This window comes from Onychostruthus taczanowskii, unplaced genomic scaffold (genome assembly GCF_017590055.1).
Source record: "Onychostruthus taczanowskii isolate IOZ18803 unplaced genomic scaffold, ASM1759005v1 scaffold12, whole genome shotgun sequence".
In the NCBI taxonomy this organism is placed as follows: domain Eukaryota; kingdom Metazoa; phylum Chordata; class Aves; order Passeriformes; family Passeridae; genus Onychostruthus; species Onychostruthus taczanowskii.
In genome coordinates this window covers 4,906,688-4,931,650 of record NW_024498351.1, presented here as the reverse complement: position 1 = coordinate 4,931,650, position 24,963 = coordinate 4,906,688, and the positions used below count along the sequence as shown (strand labels likewise).

Sequence of the window (24,963 nt, the reverse complement as noted above, 5' to 3'; positions counted from 1 at the left end):
AAAACTGGCATGGCAAGTGGTCTCAGAAGTGCAGCAAATCTCAAGTGGTGCAAGCAAGTACAGCAGGAGTGGGGAAGCGCCTGAGGATGGGATGCCAGCTCCCGGCTCACATAGCATCAGAGACCCTCAGCACCTGAAATGGCTGCCAGGAGCAGGACAAGGGGCTGCCTTGGAGACTGGAGCTCAGGCATAGCATGCCCTAGGGAAGCTCAACCAAAGGGCAGAAAGCTGCACTCTACACAGCCTCCAATGCTCAGGTGCACCTCTAGCACCTCAATGCACTGCACACCACAAGAACCAAACAGGGAAGCGAAGCAGCTCAGGAATGCCACCACGTGCAACACGTGTTCCACACAGGAATAAAGCTATGGAGCCTGGGCCTTGTCACTCCTGGGGAAAGAGGGGCAGCACAGCACAGATCTGAGCCTGAGCCAGCACCTCACCCATGGCATGGGCACAGAGCAGCACACACCCGCCCTGTAAGGACACCGAGAGACAGGAGGAGAACCTTCGTGACACTGCCCAGGACAAAACAACTGTCCTGAAGGTTCAGTGCTTTTAGAGGGGCATCTCTGCTAACACACTAGCCCCTCCTCAGCTCTGCCCAGCGTCATGGCTGCCCTCATGCCCCCGAGAAACAGCCCAGGCTTCAGCCTCTCAGCTCATTGATCATTTCTCACTGCGAACCAGACACTTGTGAAAAGTTTCTGGAGAAAAGAAATTACAGAAATCTAATCATTTTTGTGCCCTACATAAGCAGTGTAACACCTACACATCAGAAAGCTTAGCCTGTTGGACTGGTTTTGGTTTGGTTTTATGTGAGATTTATGGGGTGGTGGGTATCTTTTTTCATCTCCTTCTCTCCTAAAGATTTTAGTGTGATACGTGTGACAATTTGTATCAGAGGATACAATTTTATAAAAGCCCAATTACCCTTTAAATTGAGACAGTGAAAACTGCATTTTTGCTAAAACTTCTAGAGCTGTAGAAAGTGTCCCTCTAAGCTTGGCTTAAAATCAGAAGACTTACATAGATATAAAATACTAATAAAACATACCTTAACTAGCTGATATGTGTCATTAGGTAAACTGCATTCAAGGTGAACCCGTAATAGACTAGCATTCATAGTTTCTGTCTGTAAGGAAGAAAATGAAGAAAACATCAAACACATTGGTTCAAATGTTATATAAATCCAATTCACATACCATAATTTATGAAGATAATAGGACTGCTTTCTCATATATGTAACACAGCAATGTAAGGAATTTTTTAAATGAATACAATTACTCTGTACAGTAGTCCACTAACCAATCTCTGATTCTCAGGACTCCATCAATATCTACCTACTTATCAAACTACTATTACACATGATTATTAAATATTTATACAGCATCTGCATGAGAACTCTTACAAATTTTCTTATGCCAAAAAACCTGTATTCAACAGGGCCTTTGTGTGCAATATAAAAGCTTGTTTCCTTGTATTCTGTGTATTCTCTTTGCTGATTGGATAGTGAAATACAGTATATAGGCCAAGAACATACTGCTTCTTGGACGTGGTCTGATACAGAGGTTTCATGCCAAAATGGACAGACAGAAAATACTTGTTTTGCCTTTTTATTCACTAGAATGGGAAAAGAAAAGAAAATAGAAGATGGCATTGACTGTGCCAGCTTGTAAAGCACTCATAAATCTAATGGGACAACAGCACTGACAAAGCCAAGTATAGTTCATGAAAGCTATCTGGAAATCTGCACTGCCAAATTACTGGCACAAACTGTGCAGCCAGTATATCTCAATTCTGAATTATATTTTTTAAAAACACTAAAGCAACAAAAAAAGCCAGAATCAGAATGGCAGACCTGTCACTCTCAGTGCCTTTCTTACTTAGCCCAATGTCAGGTTAATGTTGAGGTTAATGTGGAACCCCCACCCTCTGTTTCTCTTATGATACTGATATATCTGAGTAGGGTATCTGTAGGTTCAGGTTTCTGAAGGTGTTGATGAAACTGATTTTAAACAATTTCAACAATTTGATGCTGAAAAGCAAAACTGAAGAAACTTTTGAAGGTATCTAGCACCCTATTTCATACCTTTTTAGTACAGGAAAAGTAGGACAGGCAGGGGCACATGAGTAGAGAGATTTAGCACATGTGTGGCATTTCATGGGGTCCAGCTTTATAAAAGCACTGCCAAAAGGAAGCCAGTATGTGCATTCCTAATTCAACAGGATTTCATACCAAAATGACTGAGGCTACACACAAGAGGGCGACGTAGCCCCTGTAAAGCTGGTTAGTGGCAACTCAAACACTGTCCCCAGCATAGCTTTCTGAGGGACTCAAACCCCTGCAAAGTCTTTTCTTTTTTTACAAATGTTTTTGTCTGTATCATATTGTGAGAGACAGAAAAAACCCTCACATGGCTGCTAGTGGAGTTTTAACAAGGCAGTAAGATTACAACTTTGGAGGTCACTTTCTGATCAGATAAAACTTGATGCTTAGAGTTCCCTTTTCAGTGCTTCTTGAAAAAACACTACTGCTTTCATGGTCCTTAAATAAGGATTTGCTAGCCCTTATTCAATGCCATTGTCATTTAAAGTAACTTAAGAGCCCACATCCTTATTAAAAAAAATCAGCTACATCATATTTTTCCAGCCCTTGTTTTTCTTGACCTGGCATAGATCTAACATGGGAACTGCTGTCATCTTAAAATTGAACCTTCACATGCACAGGAGAAAAAAATGCTACTGGGGTGTATTTGCTGTTGATCTGTTTTCTAAGGGAAATCTATTTCTTTGTGAAGCTATCTTCAGAACAGGAAAAGGATTTGCATTTCTCTAGGGAAGAAAATAATGCATAGCTGACATGCCAATATCTTACAGCACCAGCAGGATGGCTCTGAGTTAACCCTAAAGAGAAGATAATGCATCTGAGAAGGAAACACTGTCAGAGGCAGAACTTCCAACCAGACAAATCCAGGACCATCTCCCAGCAGTGCAATCACTCCGTTTATACTGTAAACATCACTGCTAATGAATCAGAGCAGAGAGCTCAGTTATGCAGCCAGTGTTTGTACCAGAGGCAAACTGAAAAAGAGAGGCACAGCAGGGAAATCTCAGAGAGCTCTGCAAAGCATTGCCACTTAATTACCTGGTGCCTCTATTTTGTATTAGGTACTCGGGCACACACACTCAGCACCCACAAATCCTCTATGAACAAAGACAACTGATAGAAGCCACACAAATTCTCTCAAAGATTTTTGGATATATTCTTGCATCATTACCAGGACCACAGAGTTCAAATCACTTCCTGGAGTTTGGCTAAAGTATCATTGAAAAAGAACACTGAACAAGCCTCCTCTTCTTCCGGTAGGCTGATTCCTCAAAGTTCCTGTCTTGGACAGTACCTGGCCCTAAAGTGGTATTTCCATTCTGAATTGCATTAATAAGCTGTCCCTGTAATAATGATTCAGCAGAGTTTCATCAACTTTTTGCAGGCAGTTATCAGGATAGCACACCAAGAAAGCTCTACTGTCTTCCTTCCTTCCTTCTCCACACCCAAGCACCACACTTGGAGATGTTTGCTTCTATGATCCTTTGCCCACCAGTTCAAAACATAGCTTAAGGAGCGTTACATTTCTGCCAGTACTTGCAGTATTTCCCAAGCTGTCAGTTCATAAACTTTGAACTCCTCTGGGAAGTCAGCAAAGCGGTATCTGTGTCTCCTATGATAAGACCCTCCACCCTGCATGCCACTCCTCCTCTGACATTTCCACCATCCTGAACACAGCCAGGCAGTGATGTAGCTGTCCTCTTAGTGCTGTCCAAATAGCGAACAATGCCAAAAACCAGGCAACTATAGCAAAGACTACACCCAGAAGCTGGGTAAACAAAGATGACCTATATGGGCTCCACCATCTGTTACGGCTTAGTGGTAACTAGCCACTGCTGAGTGGCCTCGTGGACATACAACCAATTCCCAGTGTGGGACACTGCTCTTCTTTCCTCCCGAAGAGTGAGCCACGAACCCAGAAATCCTGGGATCCAGAAGCACAGGCAGAGCATGCCAATCGCAACCCTTCAAGAGCTGAAACGTTGAAAAGGGTAACAGAAAGATCAAGACATTCAACAGTAAGAAAGGCAAGTTTGCCTTTTTCTTTTCTTATTAAGCACAAAAGCTTCTGCTTAAAAACACACAGGAACGAAGAAGAAAAAAGAAAGGACTTTGTGCTTTGCCCATTGAAAGATACAAACAACACACAAAATCCACGGGAGTTCATTTTCAACAAAAAATTCAAACACAAACCTGTCACATACTGTACTTCCAGTGGAAACACTACCATAAACTTCCATCTATAATCTCCCGTATGTGTTTTATTTCCAACACAAACAGCCTACAGTGGCAGAATGTACAATTTACAATTGTAAATTTACAATTTACTATTTACAATTCTGGCCTTGACCTTCAAAATAATTTTTTTCAAATTGAAGAAGCTACAAAAAGGGTGGCCAATTTGGTGAAGAAATGGACAGCCCATTACTGAAGATACTACAGAGCATGGACACTTCAGCTTGGCAAAGCGAAAGTTGAAAGTTCTGATGCCACCTACAAATGCTTCTAAGTGTCAGAAGCAGGAAGAGTTACATAAATTAAATGTGCATCTCAATATATAAAATGGCCACAAAGCAATTTAAATTGGAAGTCAGGTGTAGGTTTCCAGCCATCAAAGTAATAAGAGTAAGTATTTGGGGTAACAAGGCCCCCAGCAATTCTGGTAAGTCACTTTACCTAGCACATCATGGGACTAAATGATGTCAAAGATTTTTTGGCCTTGTTGACCAAGGATGTCAGTATTACTGAACAATTTGAACATGACCGCCTTTAAAACAGAAGGCAAAAAACACACTCAGCATGCAGCTCTCTGTCTGAGGTTTCCAAGCAGTATCAGTGGACTTCAGAGATAAGGACACCTTCCATGTTTCAAACTAAAAGCTGTCACCCCAGGTTAGAACTCAATCACCCCAAGGTGAAAAGGGATGTGCAAATGAGGCTTATGCTATCCTGAATTTATTAAAATAGATATTTTATGTCAGTTAAAAATAAACAGGGGGAAAGAAATGTCCACAGCTAAGTGAGTACGACTGGTTTGTTTTAAATGCTTTTTCACTACAAGACTCCATTCTATATGTAATAGTTATGTATCCTTCAGTTTGCCCTTGTGTAGTCACTCAAACCTCATCAACCTCTCTTCCTTCTACATCTTCTGAGCTTAAAATATAAACTGGACAGAACAGAATTATACCATTTTTTAAAAATGAGATCTAGATCAGAATGTAAGGAAGATGAATTGAAGAAGGCACTTCTGGAGAGGACAGCTAGCTGTAGACAAACATTCTTCTGAGAGGAACCCAAACTCAAACCATAAACTCCTCTCCAATATTTAGATCTTGTCTATCATCTTCAACAGCTGAGGAGCCCATCCCACTGCCACAGCATTTCTGCTCAAATTGATAACATGCAGTGCAGAGTGTTACCTCAATTACAACACAGCACAGAAAAACTACACCCAGAGCTTGGAGAATTGAGTCAAGACTCTCTCCCACCTCGTGTCCTACAAGATGAGCACCAGGTGGTACCATGCTGCGCTGCTAAAAATGACCTCAAACTTGTACTCCATACAAATAAAACATAGGATAGTATTTGCCACTCTACAATGAGGAAAATGTCAAATGTACCCCAAAGCTTCTCCACTCAGGAATTCAGAATGAACTGTAAAAAAAGCAAGTATGCAACTTTCAGATTCTACCTGACAATAAACCATTGAGCTAGATATGAAGATGCAGACATTAACAGCATCAAAAAAAAAACCCCTTCTCAGTTCTACCTCTAGCTCCCCCAGTTACAAAACCTGAAGATTTTTGCTTCCTTTTCAAGAGTCTGTCTTTGTTTGTCCACAAGCAAGTGCAACTGTATGACTACAGGGAAGAGACTGGTATGGAGGAAAAGAAAGGGAGACAAGGAAATTGTGCATTAAAGTTGGATAGAGGTAAGATTGCCCTAACATATACATAGCAGATTGAAAAACACAATCTATGCTGGTAATTTTTCTCAGGTAGAATGGAAGGCATCACAAAGGCAATTAATGCAGCTTACGTTCAGATAAGTATTAAATTTTGTTACATGCTAAGGTATTCTAAGTATGCTTTTGGAAAAACAATGTCTATGTATAATACAACAGGAAATCTGAAAGATCAGTTTTTCAAATTAGTGCAATTAGTTTTTCAAATTGAGAGGTTCTGTATGGATTGGAAGACTATGAAAATATCTGCAACTGCAACCAAATAACAGAAATCATTGAACTTCTTTCAACTCAAATATTTATGCCTCATAAATTAAGCCGGCTGTGTTCTCCAGAGTTCCTTTGCTCCCAGTAAGCAAAGCTGGTATCTTCAGTACTGACAGGGGCAGGAGGGGATGCTGCAGCCTGACTCCCACCTCCCAGTCTCATCCATGCAGCATGCCATGCTTTTTAACTGTGGCTAATTGCTGGTGCAACGCTGCTGTAAACTCACATGGGGAACTAGCCAGAAGTAAAAAACAGAACAATACAGCTTCCTGCCCTTCTCAATTTTATGGTATTAAGGTTTTTGGGGGTTTTATTTGTTTTGTTTAGGGCAGACCAATTCTCCAGTTCAGTCAGAGCAGAGCCTCACAAATAGTTTTGCCAGCACAACTTAGAAAGCACTCCACCACAGGGGCACAAAGAAGAACAAGTGTTAATAGTTTAGATGCCAAAGACTATCTCATAAAAGCAGCTGATCACAGTAACCCTGCATCTTGCAATCTCTCTCCTGCAGTCACTTGTACTCAAGATTTTTTGCTAATGTTCCTTGGATCCTCACAACCTGAGATCAAAAATCTTTTGTAGTTAAACAGACTTAGGTTTCTCCCCTTGAAATGTATACTGTACCAGTGTGTGCGATGCCTGGATGTTCTGAATGTGTGGAAGCAGTAAGTAGGCATTTGCTAGCTGCACTTTAGGTTCTTCTGGAGAAGACATCAGACTTCCTGTTCCAAAAACCTGGTATGAAAAAAAGATCATTATATCAACAACTAGAATTTAAGTTGTAACTGTAACTTCCAAAACTACATTGCTAATAACATCAATCTCCCCAAAAACCAGATCAGTTTATCACATTAAATTCTTTTAAAAAACAATAAAGTTCCAATGTGGAAAGTTGTCATGGATATAAATGGCACTTAAGAATCATCACTCACTCAGGCACTATTACAAAGACAAAGCAAAGCACTCTCCAGCAGAGCATCAAGTTATTTCAAAAACAAAGTATCTACATTCTCCTACTATTCTCCAGGCAATTACAATACATGTATCACCAGTTAGGAAAGGGGTAATTTCTGTGAAAACTTTGTTACTAGTCCCACGGAATATTGAATTCAATGACTACCTTAAAAATTGAGTAAAATATTTTCTCATTATTTTGGTTTTTAAAGACTGCAGTTTTCAGAACACTGTAAGATTTGTAATTTGGATGGCTCTACTGCGTTTATATTTTGCTCCCCCAAGATTAGTTTATTGACAATGAAATGCACAACAACAGCGGGGTGTGGAGCCAGGAGGGATCAAATAGGCAGGGGATTATCAGAGGCTAACTAAAATCACTTTGGGCTTTTCACTTGTATGCAAAGATTTATTGTTTTCTAACAGGAAAAATCCTCATCTTTTTAATTAAGGGGGTAACAAAATGCATTCTATGCTCACTGAAGATCTCTGACTACAGATAGAAAATACCAAAACAAAGGGAATTCACTTTTTTTTTTTTTTTTTTTTTTTTTAAATGGAGGTATTTATAATACAATGTTGCCTTGTCTCCATTTGGGTGATTCTTCTGAACATACTCTCGAACAAATGCATTAGAAACATCAGATGTTTCAAGGCTTTGGGGCTCTCAAGAGCACTGTAACTGTGCATCAAACACTCAAGTCAGGCCTCCTTTTGAACTCTTAAACCTAATGTGAGCTGAAAACATGGACAGCTACTTCCTCTGTCTCAGGTGGCTGGTGAAAATGTCCATGAAAACCAACCTGCTACTGATTTTTGCAGCAGTCCAACAGGAAACAAACTGATTTTGAGGTGGCATTGACAACTGCTTCCCTGCAACTTGTTGATAAAAGGCTGAGCTGACTGGGCAATAAATTAAGGGCACAGGGAAGGGTGAGATGCCAAAAAGAAAAGGTCAACCACTCCACAATGCACTTTTTCCTCATCCCTGATGATATGTTCCTGCCAAATGTGGCATTACCTCTAATAAATACTAGATAAATGCAGCATTTGTATTAAAATCCCACATATTTCAACTGAACTTACCTAAGCTTTTATTTAAGGATAATTTGTCTTCCAGCACAAGATCAAAGTATAGGAATGAAATAGTTTGATGATTGATTAAAGCTGTCACTCTTTTTAAATCACTAAATTCAGAGTTAAGATTTTTCTTCATCAAAATAATAAAAGCCAAGAATTTGGAGTATATAGTGTCCCTTAGAAAAAAAAATTAAAAGCTAAAGACCTGCTTAAAGTCACCAGAATTTAATTACAAATTTTCACCAGTTATTCAGAAAACAGACAGCTTTAAGGCACAACCATTATTTCAACTTTCATGTTTTATGGGCCTAAACCTCTCACCCTGTGCTACATCCTCAATGTGTTTACATAAAATCCTGCAGAGTAGCTGAAAACCACCTAAAATATTTCCTACTGGGCTTTTCCCAACAAATGCATTCCAGCACAGTGCAGTCTAGACTACACTAATATATGAAACTAATTAGACCATGATCTTGTAAGTACACACATACAAATACACTTGGTTTTACTACCACAACTAGCCCCACTAACAGCAGTAAGTTTAACCATATACATGTATGTGATCATGACACTAGCACGATCTGGTTAAAGGGATGAATTGGTAACACTACTCCACTTGATCCGTATCAGGAATTCAATGAACTTTCAAAGTCTAAAATTATGAAAACCAATTTTTAAAACACAAGAAAATCCAAACCCCAACCTAAAAATAAGAGTCGTTTCCTGATATGAAAAATAAGAGCAGGTACCTGATATGAAAGAACTCCATGAGATGAGGTATTTATAAATAATGAGCTTTCAATACTGCCTTCTTCTGTGGGCAGGAAGAGTACTCTGAAAGATATCTTTCCCATCGCTGGAATCACCTGCAGAGACCACAAAGAAGCTTGCTTGTTTGGTGCCAGTCACAGGGCCCAGAGGACACTTCCACATGTACATCCCCGTCTGTAAATCCCACTAAGCAGAAGCTCAGCACTGAGAAGTTTCATCTGTGCACAACTCTCAACTCTTACTACAAAGAGCTGAGTTCACATAGCAGCTTGCCAAGTTATGGCTGGAGTTTCTCAGCTAGCATGGGGCCTCACCAGCCACGGCTTCTTTTTGGACATTAACCACGCAGCACAGACAGCCTGTGAGTGCACAGAGATCTTCCCCACACAGAGAGAGAGGGCTATTGCAAAGTGAATCAGTGCCCCTGTGATACACAGGCAAATCAGCCAAGCTGAACTTAGGCAACACTCTCAGTAACTGGATAGTCTGGCTGGAAGAACAATGACATTTATGTCTGCACAGTAATACCCATTCAGCTATAGTAAAAGCACAAATCAGATGAAAACATAATAAAACCCCTTTGCACATCAGCGGAGGATAAAAACTGGGCTTCATCCAACTGAGATCACAGCAATTCATTCTTAACATGCATTATATTGTTGAAAAAATCAGAGTTAAAATAATGGTCTTAGATCATAAAGGCAATTATGCCCATAATTGCAATACAAAATACATAAAACATTTCACTGCAGGTTTTTCTGACAAATATGCAAGACCATTCAAAAGACTGAAAATTCAGGGCTCTAGAACACCCACACGCCTGTGGATTACTGCATAATGCTGCTTAAAGCAGAATGTGATTTAAACAGCCTCTCTAACACTGAAAAATTCTTCTCCTCCTCTGTTACTGTCAAACACATTTCCTACTGTAGGTTTTGGATGGCTTCTCCCAAACAAGTCTAAGTAGAATTGAACAAAAAACCACTAGCAAAACAGAAAAAGAGTTGGAGGTCCTACAAAAAAGCGCAAAAACACAGAATGAAGAGTTTATGCCAAAGGAAGCAGGAAGGCTTGGCACTTGGCCATTACATACTTTCCAAAAGTACATCAACACTCACCCGGCTATGAGCAGGAGACACATGAAACTGTCTAGTAGCTGTAAACACTGAATTGACTACAACATCTCTATCTCTACTAGGGTTGTAGGCATGCAGCATTTTAGCTCTGGGTAACCCCAGCAACCTAAAGCAGGGGGGAAAAAAAAAAAAGAGATAAATAAATTATTCACTTTATAAGCACAGGCAACACATGAAAGAATCAACAGAAATCGCCCTAAAACATGTTCATCTGCAACAATTACCTACTTGTAATTAATCTTTGGAAACACACCAAACAACTTTTGCCTTCAGTATACAAAGGCAAATATGTAACACTGGGATGTGAGGTACACGGTACACTTGGCCAAAACTCACTGGAGTAACTAGGAGTTAAAGAAAAAAATAATCCTTACAAAGTACAAAGTTTTGGATATAAAGCTTTAAATAACTGAAGTCTTGTTTTGTCAGCTAAATCAATGTTTCTCTGGAGGCTTTCGCTTTAGCTAGTACACCCTAAACCCCAACATCTTAGACATTCCTCCAGTGCATCCTCTGAAATATTCCTTTAACTCACTAGGAGACTGTGTTTCTTTTTGGTTCCTGATAGATCAAAGGCTCATTATCACTTAAGAACAATTTTTTAAGGTTTTCTTAAAAGAGAACTAAGAAAAACCTCATTATTCTACCAGTATGTTTTGCTTGGGACTCTCTGGATTCTGTTATCAGAATTTAAAGGAAACAACAAGCCCTTCCTCCACTAGAAAGGCAATCTTTCAAAAATGAACAACCAGCATGAAGCAATTATTTGACATGCATGCAGAATCACCTGAAATGTACACCCAGAATGTATTATATTCCATATTAGCTTTTCCTCCTTCTCAGAACTATGCTGATTTTAACTTACAAAACATTAAAAGGCAAGAAATGCACCTTCAGCTCTGTGGCAATTACTTACTACTTCTCTATTTTTCAGATGATGGCATGATCCCAGCTAATGCTTTTTACCCAAATGGAGCCCAGTGCAGCTGTTCCTCCACACTCCTTTATTAACCAAAATAACAAGCATGTAAGATACTCACTGCATTCCAAAATGCAGAACTGATGGGTGAAAATGTAAGGCCTTCCCATTTGGAGGCATCTTTGTTGAGAAGCTGAAAAGAAGGGAAAAAAGCCACAATTAATATTTAGTGGGCATGATGCTACAATCTGCAGGGAATGAAGATACATTGCAGGTTCTTAACTCTTTCTATTCTGAACCTTCCTTCCTCACAGGCCTCCGCAGTCATGCTGGCACACCTGTTTATGGGGCTATGCAGTGGACTGGCAGAGGGAAAACAACTGGGAAGAGTCCTAAGGGATGAAAATTATGCCAGCATGGAGCAGATTACTAGCCAATTAAATATCTATGCAAGCACTAGCATGAGCACACCTGAGAGAAGTAAATAGCAGCTTGGGCAAAAGCAGAGATGAAATGAAGTGCTCATATAGCTGTGGCTGTAACGTAAAAGCCAGCTCACTTCTTCTCTGCAGAACAGAATAAAAAATACTGTGAAGCACATACATAATCATCTTTCCTTTGCCCTACAAGAAGTCACAGTAAAGTTCCTATCAGTTCTAGGACATTTTTAGCTTATTTCAGCATTACTCAATACCCTGTAACATAGAAATGCCATGATATCTTCACCGTTTTCTCAATTAAAACTTGTCTTCCACAAGTCCCAAAAACCACTGTGGTAAAAAACAAGCCCAGCATTGGCTTATTTTATCTGCATATCCAGTGCCACTCTGTTGAAAGCTTCCCCAGAAGCAGTCTGCATGTTAAATAGCCAGAACCAGTTTAATCTTTACTGGATGATGCATCCTAGCAAGGATGAGTCAAAGAAGGGAGAGATGGTCTGTGGTCTCATTAGGTATCCAGCTGCTTTGCATAATTTGTGGTAGTACAGTCAATTGGCTCCCAATTTTAAAATGTAGTTCTGAGACATTACACCTTTAATATCTCTTACTGTGTACATAATCCTGCTGTTATATTCCAAATCAACAGACATCACAATTTATTACCAGTCAGGAAAAATAACACTTATGAAGAAAACTCACAAATATCATGGAAAGATAGAATCATAGGATGGAGAGAATTCTCTCACTACTGTAGCAGGCAGAATGCAATATATCCTGCATTCCTGAGGAGCTGCCAGTGACAGCCTCCTTCCAACCACCTTGTCTCTGCAGCAGCCTGCTCTTGCTCCATTCCTAGAAACAATGCAGGAACTAGCACTTTCCTTCCCTTCCCTTCCAAAAATCAGCCTCAGGTACATACCCAGAAGTTAAGTCTGAGTACTGTTGTAACACATACAAATTATAATTACTACTGTAGTAAAAGCTACAGTTATTTGAAGAAGACATGTTTCTTAAAGGCCCTCAGATCCTCTCATTGTATGCATACACATAAACAGCAGAATAACAGTTAAGCCACTGGTTAATGCACTAGAATATGACCTTGAACCACATCACTGTTTAAGTTTCTAGCATCTTACAGGTACTGCTGAAATATCTTTTCTCACCAGAAAAATCTTTCCTAACAGCAAGAAGCTGAGTGCTTCTCTCTGCCAATTCATGTAATTGGCAGTAGCTCTCCTTCTGAGGAATTCTAGCAGGATCAGCTCCTTTCCTCTTAATTCTTGCCCTTTGCAATAGGTACCAAATGCACCAGCTGGGTGCAACTTCAGCAGTGGATGTAGGAGACTGGATTTAATTTGGTCTAGGTGAACATGGCCATGCGATAGCACTGGCTCTTAAAAATGCACTGTATTCCTGTTCAGCCAACCCTCTACTAGTCAAAAAATGGGGAAAGCCCTATAAGAGTAGCAGCAGGAGGATCCCAGGGGTGCCATTTATTCCTTCTGGAGCTGGCAGCCTGGACCTTGCATGGCTGAAGCTAAGATTCAGTTAATGAACTGTGCAGGTTCCAAGTGGGCTCCTGAGCATGAAGATAACTTTGGAGCATCCCTGCACACCACTTGACCGGGAATGGTCCTGTGATTACAAGACATCCAGCTTCTGCTTTGCACCCCACAAAAGCTGCCAAATCACTTCAAGCTCCAGCCTGGCCCTGAAACCAGAACAGCCACATTCCTGTGGCAGGGTGCCCATCACCCAGCCCACCGTCCAGCTCCAGGGCATCTGCGCCACTTATCAGTGGCCCCAAGCAGTGCCAAAACATAACCTGAGAGCTGAGTTTCTTCAACAACAGAACCGGTGGAAAGAGAACTACCACTGCTTTGGGTTGGTTTTTTTTCCCCTCAAGGGAAAAGATGACAGGTTAGAATAATGGGAACGGGCAGGAGAACATTCTGCTCATGACAATCAAACAATTAGGACATGCTTTGAAGTGCACCACCATACAGAGAAAGAGACAGGCCCATCTATATTAGAAGTGCACTTCTCTTCTTACTGTCTCTAAAAGGCAGCTGGAAGCTGGCAGAAGCTGGCAGAACACCATTCTGCATCCCTGCACTCCAAACACAATTCCGATCTCTGTGGGGAATCTGACACTGAAATAAACACCAAGGCAATTTACTGAGACATTTAAAATTTGAAGTCACTTCTAACAACAAAAAAAAAAACTACTGTTTTCTCTAAGAACATCATCTCATCAAAAGATTCACCTCAAATTATGCCCAAAAATGTTCTTTTAGCTACAGATGACGTGTCCAAAAAAGTACACTGATCCTTTCATGAGAATGTCACAGGCTTGGGAAAGACAGAAATATCTGCCTAAGAATGGAAGTCTTGAAACAACAAATGTGGAGAAACAGGCCTCTTCACAACAGAAAAGGCCTGTTTTCCAGGTTTTACTCTTTCAGTGCTCTTAAATCTGCTAGCATCCCATTAAGCATGCCCTCTAAGAAAGCTGGTCCCCATGCTCCATGGCATCTCTTTTTTCAGCAGACCAGCTGAACAGCATTTTCTGAATGGCAGATTTTGATAGAGCAGCTAAATTCCAGCATTTCAGAGAATACTTTTATGCATGAGTGAACTGGAGGAGAAAGAAATATAAGAGTGGAAGGAAATTCTTGGCAATTACTTTGAACACTCAAAAACCTAGTTTAAATAGTCCTGTTATCACTTCCCAGCCCAACAATTCAATGTCCTTCCTCCTCTCCCTCTACACAATATATTTAAAACCCTGACACCCTGAACCATCCATTTCCAGGGAAAAAAGAGTAAGAAAAATTGAAACACTGAGGAAGTTGGGGAGGGCACCACAAGGTGACTCAGCACCAGGAGGATTTGGGGACAGGTTCTAGAGGAAAGGTGAGGGTGAGCCCATGAAAACTTCAGTTCATAACCACCCTTGCTTGCAGAAAACACCCAGGAGAGAGACAAATACCAAGCATGCACACAACCATCAGGAATGCCTGCTGGGGAGAAAGGTGGATGTGGAGCAGCAAAAAGTAGACTGGAAGGGAGGTGGGGTAAGGAAGAGGGGCGACACCAGGGGAGAAGAAGAGCAGGATGGAGGAATGCAAGCACCATTAATCACTTGTGCAAGCAGAGGACCACAGTACTCCAGGGCAGCATTTTTGGGGGATTTTGTTGTTGTTTTTTAAAAGGTCATGAGCTGCAAAATGTTAAGCTACCATATTCTCTCCACTAAGAAGCCCCAGAGGTGTTTGAACACAGAAGCTCCAACCTTGCACAGTTTCCTGCTTCAGGAAAGAACGTTTTGGTGTCCTGTTGATGTGGGACTAAGGAAAGGAGATGCTAACACAGGGATGTTGAGAGCACTGTTAAATACAGCATTGATGTTGTTTTGCCCTTGCCTCTTTCAGTTCTGTTAGGCTGTGATGTATTAAGTAAATATAGGTAAACAACCAGGTCAGTACTTACAGTCCCAAACCCTAATATTTTTTATGCAATGTATATTACAGGCATTTCTTTGAAATAAGCAAAAGCCTTATACTTCCCCCAAAGTCCAACAAAAACAGGAGATTTTTCCACAGGAGATTTGTTCCTACTTCACTGGTCAAAATCACAAGAGAAATATTTCTCCTAAAAATTCAAACAAAAGAGCAGATCCATTCTGAATAAATTGCTGGAGATTGCATTGGGGGTTTTTGTTTGTTTTGCCTTTTTTTTTTTTAATGAAATTTTAGAACTGAGTTAATTAATCTGATTATACACATAAAACACTCAATGTGCAGAATAAGCTGCATTTGACCAGAAGTGAAGGACATTTTCTGGAAGGATGTTTATCCCAATGTTGTTTTTTCTTCTATTAGCTCTTTTATGTCTTCCTTGTATCTTTATTTCTTCACTTGAATTGATTACTTCATACTATTTTGGCATGCATCTTATCTGATGATTCAGATAGCAACGTCTGCAGTTGAAAATAATCACAAATGCTACTTGGTTCCCTTTCTTCTTCCTTCCTTTTTGTATGCTTTGTTCACAGCACATGCTGAAAAAAGCAAGCTGGGGAAAGGCATTTTATTGTCAGGTCTTTTGCTTTATGGCTGCAGGGTTTTCTTGGAAGCAGCAGGCAAAAAGGACTGGATTCTTGAATATACAAGAGGTTCTTTTTCAGTGTATCTGGTCAGGCAGTACTGTTTTATTTCTCAGTATATTGACAAAAGTAAAATTTTACTTATGTTGAGCATTTTAGCACTTTGCATCACCAGTCCACTGATGTTAATGAACCCACAAGATGAGGTTCTGAGATATGAAAGCATGTATGTATTGTACAGGAAAGTACATTTTTTATGCAAACTGAAATAGAGAAAAGGAAATAAAGCCTCTCATTTACTGACTAATTTTAGATTCATTCCCCCAAACTACACCTGATAAAGAAAACACAGAATGGAACGCACAGGGAAATGGAACATACAGGGAAACAAGCCAGATACTTTTAATCATGCTGATTGCAGCTGATGCAAAGAAATTATTCTGACAAATGAAAACAGGTAATAGAAAAAGCAGCTGAATCAAACTCTTATGCAGAGCTAATACAAAGCTTTGGTTCATCATATCCCTAGTCCCTATCTTCTCTCAACTTCCCCTTTATCAGAGGCAGTAAAGGCAGCAACCAGCATTAGGAACATTAAAGTGCAGCTTCTGAAAGAGACACAGTGCCTTTGAAAGAGATTAGGAAATTGTTTGGAAATACAAAATTAGGACTTGAGTTTACTATCAAGACAACTCTGCCAAAACCAGAAACAGGAACAGTTTTAAATTATGATTTTTTGTAACCTTAACTTCCTTCCTAGAGACAGAAAGAGTCCTCAGAAACCAGGAAATTGTCCAGCTTGCAATACCCCGCACTGCTCATGGGCAAACTATACACAGTGTGTCTCTGTGGGGCTTTGGTACCTGGAGAAGAACAGTCACTTGCCACCTCAACTCCAGAGACTTCTACAGGACTTTCTGAAGCCCTCTACCAATCTGACACTACATGAAGCATTCATTCTTTACAGATTTTTTTTTTTTTTTTTTTTTTTTTTTTTTTTTTTACTTTTTAAAGAATGACCAAAATGTAAAAGAACACAAATGAGAATTTTGAATGCTGGAAACCTAGAGGTCCCAAAGGCTCCCTTATTTTTAGCACCACATTTTTTAGGAAGAGAGGGAGGACTGACTCACTGCTTCTGAATGCTTGGGATTTGTAACCCATCATTAGGAATTCACTTACATGCTTTACCAGAGAGCTGTGCTGCTTCTGGAAGAATTTTTTTTTTTTTTTACTGTGAGGGTAATGAGGCACTGCAACACATTGCCCAGGGGAAGTTGTGGGTGTCCCATCCCTGGAAGGGCTCAAGGCCACGCTGGACAGGGGCTCTGAGCAATCCAGTCTAGTGGAAGTGTCCCTGCCACAGCAGGAGTATTTGAACTAGACTGAGGTCCCTTCTGATCCGTTCTATAATTCTGTAAGAAGGATGGTTGCCTTTATTTCCTCTGAAGCACACTACAAACATTAAGGACTGAATCCCAGACTGTGGAAAGCAGGAAAGGCCAACAGTGCAACCTAGCAACTAACATGTGCATGCATACCTGGTCTTTTGCATGTTTGAGCTACAGGAAAATAGGCAAGGGCAGCTAAACCAGAAGAAACCAGTGAAATGGATGAGACAAGCTCTCTAAAAACAAATCCCATAATTTAAGGAGGAAAGCAAGTCTACCGATGTTTTCTTTCTTTTTTATTTCTGAAACTACTGAAGCTGGAAAAGCAACATATAGCTAAGACGTGCCCACAAAGGTTTCAATGAGCTGATGACTTATTTACAAATGCAGTGAAGTAAAGGGGAAGGTAAACCTGGCCTGTGTAAAGCAGAAACCATTCTGTTACTTCCACCTGGTCCCTCATGCATTGCCCTGCAGAACCTGCTCTGCTCCATACTCCAGCCCTGGTGTTTCCATGGCCACAGGTCACCTTCCTGGGCAACCTTCTCTTCTCTCACTGCCTGTGGTCCTCCCCTCTTCTACCAAGTTCTGCAATAGCATTTACACAAACCATTTGCACAGCATTTACCTAAGCCAGCAGTGCTTCAGGTTCATTCATTACAGAACAGCAACAAAAACTGCAATGATCAAACTTTAGAGTATCTCACCCGATAGGCCTTAATGCCACATTTCTCAATGGGTGTAAATGGAAGGATTTTGAAAACCTAGCTTTTCTCTTTACCCTCACAACCAACTCCAAAGAAGATAAATGCAGACCACAATAAAACTGAGATTAAGACTCATAAAGAAATCTAGGGGAGATGATGATCAGTAAGGGACAAAGTGCTACAGTAAACATCTTGGTGAAAAGAAAAGGCTTTCTTCCCCAGCTGCGCCTGTGGTTTGCATTTTAGTAGCAGGAGCAGCACAATAAAGTGTGTTTAAGAGCGAAATGGAATTACTCCCTCCCATAAATCAGTCCCCAACTTCTGAAATAACTGAAATCTGTAGTAAATTAAGACATTAATTTACAATTACTTGAATTCATTTGAAATTATTTTCTGAAACCGCTTTTTTGAAATCCTTTACTCACCCAAATTTCAAGCAACAACCAGCACTCTCTAGAGCTGTTCCAGGGGGACCATGTATATTTTAGACATCTTGGACAGACAGTAACTAAGTTACTTGTTTTGGATGACTGTCCAAGGCCCAATAGTTGAAAATGCACATCAAACACATTTTCCTCTGAAGCACATCTACTGCTGCCAGCAAATCCCAAATATTCTGCCAGGCAGAACATCTACCTTCATTTTATTTTTGGCTTCAAATAATTCAACAATTGCCTTTACACTCTGCAATATTTCATGAGACAAACTCTGATAACGGCCCTCAAATAAAACCTTTAGCTTGCCTTTCTCTTTTTTAAGCTTCTTTACAATTTATCTTTTTCAAAGAAATCAGCAATCTTCCATTAAAATTAAAATTGCAGAAACAATACTATTTACTCTTTTATTTTTTTAAGTTCTTCCCAGGACAAATTAAAAGAGCCACTTGCCCAACACAAACACACAATTTTGGCTGCATCAGGAGCCTTGGTATTCTTGACGTTTTGTCTTTACCAGGTCCTGGACTTGTGGGGTTTTAAGAAAATACTGCAGTTTCATGTCTCTTTGAAGACTTCTTCTAGCCCATGAATTTGCAAAATAAAACAAAAAAATTAGCATGAGCTCCTTTGTGATTTTTGTTCTCTTCAAACATTGAAATTTTTTAACCAAATTCACTTTTTTGCATAATTTGCTTACCCTCTTAGCTGCCAAACCTCAAAAAACCCCTCAGAACATTTAGACTGCCTACATAGCACAGGTTTGTTCTTCAAAAAAGTGCCACTAAGATCACAAATAATTGCTGAGATGTTAATTTTTGCCCATCTTACTCAATTACTAGAATGAATAAAGGCAGTCAAAGCTGAAGCACCCTAGCCTATTTAACACATGTACAGAAATAGCTGCTTTTTGAAGCACACTGCCTGACTCTCACAACTCAAAGCCCCTACGAGAGAAACTATAGGTCTCCACACCTCTGAAAGACCAGGTCCTCCAGCCACACTTCTGCCCAGCATTTCTGAACTGAAAATAAAACATTTTCAAGTGAGATGTGCTGCTCAGAGCCTTTTTCAGACACTTTGCAAACACGACCCCTAGAGAAAGGGTGCACGGGGAAGTACCTAGAGAAAAGGCTTCCACGGTGTCACCATGCTGCCTTCTGGGGCTCAAACCAAAGCACTAATGTAAGCCTTGAGCTGAAATACCATGAAATTTAAATGACTGTTCCACACCCACAGTTTTCAAAGCCTTTTATTGAAAGCAGTCAAAATTCACAGCACAGCCCCATGAAAGAGGCAGGATAAAAGAACTTTTAAAAAGTCAGAAGATAGGCCACAAACCCACCTGCCTTTTACCTAAGAACACAATTATTTTTACTTACTAGGTAGCAAAGCTTTTATTTCTGCCATTGCAATGGCAAAATGGCAGCAGAAGATTTTAGTGGGAAGGGCAGTTTTTAAGTACAGTCCTGTACTAAAATAATTACAAACAGAACAAAACAAGAGGCAGGTATTTCAGAAGAAACTAATCCTATCACACCTGCCTCAACTAAATTAATTCCCACAAAAGCAACAATGAACACATTTGCTTTTCCTGCAGCGTGCCTACAGAACAATTACCAGTAAAGAAGGAAAAGATCCAAGTGACCTCACCAAGACCTCACCTTTTCAAACACGCCAACTGCAATTCTGTTTTTAACAATAAAAATCAAAATTCATTTCATCAAGCACATCCAGTTTTACTCAAAAACTCTCCCCAAGCTGAAGAGCAAAGGGCCAACTTCTGTCAAGCAAGTAGCAACCTTTCCTCCTTCAAGCATTTCACTTCCACATGCCAGGGAATCTAGTTTTCCTCCAGCCCTGAGAATCTGGCTCCTGCCTCGAGAAAAGCAGGACGCATCGACAGGAAGCACTGTGGGGCTGCAAAGCTCACAGCAATAGGAAGTCACATTCTTGTCAAATTTCACTGCACCCAACCATTTCCTTTTTCTACGTCAGGCAGAGCCAAAAATTTCTATCTTCACAGAAACCATTTTGAGTTACAGCAGTTCAGCAAAATGCATGAAAGAGCTCTGTGGTCACTGATAAGCTTGACCTGCTTAATAATTAAGAGTGATAATCTTCCTACAGTAATTAAGAGTGATAATCTTCCTATGAGAGCTGCCTTTTGCTGTTTCTACGTTAATCCAAGCCTTTTAGTTTCTTTTTTATAATGAAAGGCCTGTAGGACAGCATGTATTTGCCTGCTGGATCGCAACAGCCCACAGGAAACCTTTACACTGAACCCATTAAGTGCCAAAAACCCCACTATCCTTCCCCGTGCCTTGGCCCTCCCTGGGAAAGGAAAAAAAAGAATGCTAACTAAAAAGGAAACTAAGCAAATACAAGAAAACTCCGACCTAGGATTTTAAAAAGTAGTAACCTCTGCTTTTAATTTATTCCCGTTCATCTGGACAGTGCACCTGATACCAGTTTCCCTCAAAAGAAGTTACAGAAAAGTCACCAAGACCACATCTCAGAGCTACAAAAAATAGCCAATAGTGGAAAACATCGATGTGGACTTTGCATTTTTTCCTCTTTTGTGAATTTCAGCCCAAATTTTTAAAAACAAAGTATAATCTTTGAGCATCAACCTTTAAGAATAGTAATTTATCCATGAGCATTCAATACCATGCCTTGTTTAAGTCAGCATATGAAGACAGACGACCAAAATGAGCTCAGTAGGGAAAACTCTACAAGTTACCTCCAGAGCACTTTAGCAGGCAGCCTTATCTGCTACAAATGCAAAAAAAAGCAAACACTCCAATATACAGTTTCACTGCATTGGCAGTAATTTATTTTACAAACTGATAACATGCTGGGGAAGTCCCTCAAAACCTTAAAACCATGCACCACTTGCAAAATCCTTTTACCAAACCACTTGCTTGAGTAATAGACCAAGACCAGCTTTCTCAGGGCTGTGTTTCAGTTTTAGAAGGACAGAAGTTATTGCTACTACTGACTGCCAAATTTATTAAAAACTTAATTATCTCCTATAGCAGATGGAACTTCATACAAGACTTTCTGAAGCATCTCCAAATGCTTCAAATTTGTTACCACAAATTTAAACTACAGAAGTTTCCTAAAAATTGCACAGTTTCTCATGTAATTGAAAAGCATTTTCACAAGCTATACTTTATGAATGTGAAAACACGATGCAAATAAAAATATATGGAGAAGAAGCAATGCTACACTTTTCTTAAAAGTACTGTAAGCGTGGTGGTGCAGGGGGAAGCTGTGGTCACACAGACATGCTACGCACAGCAAGGAAACTAAGCTGCTGCCCCACACCCCAGGGGCCACTACCAATCTTCAGGATGAAAAGTTGAAGTCACTAGCCAAATACCAACAGTGCAAAAGTAGCTTCAACCCCAAGCCACCAGCAGTATCTCACAGGAGCATCGCTCTCTTGTTCTTGTTTTCCACCCCTCCCAGCTGGGATGCATTACATCCTATTTAGGCCCCCTTCGAAAGTTTCAGCATCTTTTGACAAAGCTTTCTGTTCTGGTGCACTAATTCATTGAATCTACACCATATGTGATGTGTGGAATTTTTTTTAGATAAGACACAAAATACAGAACATTATGAAGAACCTGTTAAAAACAGCAATAAAAAAATTGCAAACTATTTTTATTGTTCACTGGCATTTATTAACTGACAGCACTGTGCATTTTCATCATCATCTCTATGCTTTAAGAGCACAGTCATATAAACCTATTCTCAAAGAGCTTTTCTCTTCTAGCATCCCATACAAAACTCTGGTTATACTTCAAAGTACATCCCCTCCTGCAGTCAGAAAAAGAAAGGGGAATCCTCCACAGCATCAGATCACTGCTACTTTTTCACCTAAAGCCAGTAAACCCTCAAGGTGACAGAACACCACTGCAGACAGCCTGCAAAATTTCCCTGGCTGCCCCTTCTGAAAAGTGCAGCTTGCTGAGCTCTCCTGTCTTGTGTCACTCATCACTCTGGGTTGTGGTGTGCAAATGGAAAGACAGCTCCATGACTTAGTGCTATTAATAAAAACAAGCATGCTCACGGTGTGTTTGTGACCTACTCCTAAGGACTATTGTGTATTTATGGTTCACTAGATTACGTTATTAAAGGAAACACTCAGATATGAAAAAATTTATACCAGAAAATTCAAACTGGCAAAAAAACACAACAACAACAAAAAAATTGGCATTACCAGGATTAGTAGTTGCAACACTTATCGCAGAAACCACCGGATCCTTACAAAACATCTGGGATCTGTTGAAGCCAATGCACAGCACATGCTCTCAGCCAATTTCTTCTTCTGTACAAAATGCTGCAGTGTTCTGCTATTATACAATGCAGAACCATATGAAACACAGCCTGCTTCACAGGTTTATTAACAAAATGTCTACCACCAAAGAAACCTCAGGTATGTTATGGCTCTGAATTCCAGCAAGGGGCACCTAAGTCCACAAGTTAACATTTGCTTCCTTCAGCAGGATAGCTGTGAGGAAAGGAAAAGGAGGAAAATTAGCAGAAAAAACCAGCAGGAAATCAGCTTTTGATTATTTTATATCCGCTAAAAAATGTACTTGCAATCAAGTACAATATTAAAACTCTACCTCCCCTAGACTCTCACATTTCCTCCTTTATTTCAAAGCTAGGAAGCTAATCAGAGTTCACCAACTGGAAATGTTCACCTGTGAAACCAAAGGCAAAGCATCACTACAGCTATTTTTAGTTTCTTGACAAGCCTCTAACCAGACATCTGCTTCCACTGCAACAAAGGATGCACTTTGCTTCTGCATGCAGAAGAAACATGGGGTTTCTCAAGCTACCCATGACATGCTGCTCCTCCAGACATGATAAAGATCCCTCTGAACCCCAAAGGTGTATTTAACTAGTCTTGGCCATACATCTCTCAACACTTCTTGCTCCTCAAGATAAGCAGATTAATGCCATGGTCCCACATGGGAACCCACACTAAGGTCCCACTGAAGCCAGAGGGGCTTCTCATCAGCAGAGGGGCAGCTGAGGTGTACTGAGGAGCAGGACTGACACACAGTATTTTGCCCCTTCTTATGGGAGCATTTGGATACATTGATGGACATACAAGAGCAAGACAAAGATCAGCAAAGTGTGTCCAGCCTCTGAAGAGGCTTCCTCTGTCACTTCATGGCAATAATTTACACTAAAAAAGGAGCAACATGACTTTGTAAGACAGATCTTCTTCAATCGTGTCAAAATGGAAGATGTGGCTTTTGGCACGAATACGCAAAAACACGGAGGAAATAAAGAAACTTAAGGTGCTGCCCCAAGCCATGGCCAGCAGTAGGTAATGTGGATTTGCAGTTACCACAAAGTCACATTTTTGACACCTGATCTTACCCTTCCACAGCTTGCAAGTGGGTAGAGGGAAAATAAAGTGTTCAAACCAAGTGTCATTGTCCCCAAACCAGGATGTGCACCCAGAATGAGTTAACCTCCAAGTCAGGCAGCATAGGAAAGTCACAGATGACATAGGACAACCTGAAGTTTTCCAAGTCCCAAACAAGCTTCCTCAGCTTGGGTACAAAGTCAAAGTTTCTCACCTCAAAATCTGGAAGCGTACACTCTATATGGCTGGGCACTGCCCTGCCCTCCCGGCACTGCAAACGTTTCAGTAATTGTTCCAGGAACAACACAACTCAGCCCATCGCTTCAATGACCAGAAAGCATGAATAATTGTTTTTATTTACAAGGAGAGAAAAAAAAATCCAAGCAAGACTAAAAGCATGGGGACCAGGGCAGGGGTGTGTGTTTGTTTTAAAGCGACTACCCGCATCTGCGGGATCAGCCACATTATCCCAGCAACACTGAGAATGCTCACAAAGGCCAGAAATGTCCCCTTTTCAAAAGGGCAGTTTAAACACTGCAGAAACTGGGTCAGCGACAGGCCACAGAAATACCTAAGCAGGCAGCAGGCACCTCATGAGCTGCAGGCAGCAGGCTTGCAGCAAAGGCCTTGAATAAAAGACAGAACACACCAAGACAGAAATCAGACAATAGCTATTGAAGAAAGGCAGTTAATAGCAACAAAGCGCGTAAAGCACGGGTCAAGGAGTCGGTCAAGTACAGGCCCTTCAGCTCTCTACCCTTCTTCAGTTGCCAGGAATCAAGATTCAGACACAAACCAGAGATGTACGTGGCCCACAGCACCAGCAAGCAGGCACAAAAACTGAGCAGGCATGTTAAATCCACAACACAGTAAGGAACTGCAAAACTTATCCTACAATATATTACAGGGCTGCTCAGTTGCAGAGGGCAGCACATTGCTGCTTGTTCTCCTGGTTTCATTAAAAAATAAAAAAATTGAAAAAACCAAAAACAGCAACTACACAATTTTTTCTTATACATGGTTAGTGCATTTATCATCTCTGTGTTCAGCTCTTTACTGTTGTACATTTATTGACGTGCAGAGACTTTAAAATGCTAACCCACAACTGCAATTGATTGGACAATGCAATTTCTGTAGGCAAAATCTGAGAGGTGACCTACAATGTCACTAGTCAGGTCTGACTCACTGACTGCATTATAGCTGAGTGTGCAGCAGGACTGTTGCACACATCTGCCAGCCACATTCAAGAGACTTGATTCTGCTTTGCAGAGACCCTTAAAATAATTT

The 24,963-nt window shown here is 40.5% G+C and overlaps 1 protein-coding gene across 8 annotated transcripts in view; it reads right to left on the bottom strand.

Annotated features, from left to right (window-relative positions):
• Window positions 1-24,963, bottom strand: part of TMEM131L (transmembrane 131 like) — a 79,360-nt gene that overhangs the window by 34,032 nt on the left and 20,365 nt on the right. For 5 of the 8 annotated variants that reach the window (XM_041427805.1, XM_041427808.1, XM_041427809.1 and 2 more), the window contains 5 exons: window positions 11,326-11,397; window positions 10,268-10,391; window positions 9,128-9,244; window positions 6,969-7,079; window positions 1,058-1,135 (listed from right to left, as the gene is read on the bottom strand). In XM_041427805.1, the coding sequence (XP_041283739.1) occupies window positions 1,058-1,135; window positions 6,969-7,079; window positions 9,128-9,244; window positions 10,268-10,391; window positions 11,326-11,397 (502 nt within the window). Of the gene's footprint in view, window positions 1-1,057; window positions 1,136-6,968; window positions 7,080-9,127; window positions 9,245-10,267; window positions 10,392-11,325; window positions 11,398-24,963 lie in introns of those variants that run through there. The other 3 variants (XM_041427807.1, XM_041427813.1, XM_041427811.1) reach the window with 3 other exon arrangements.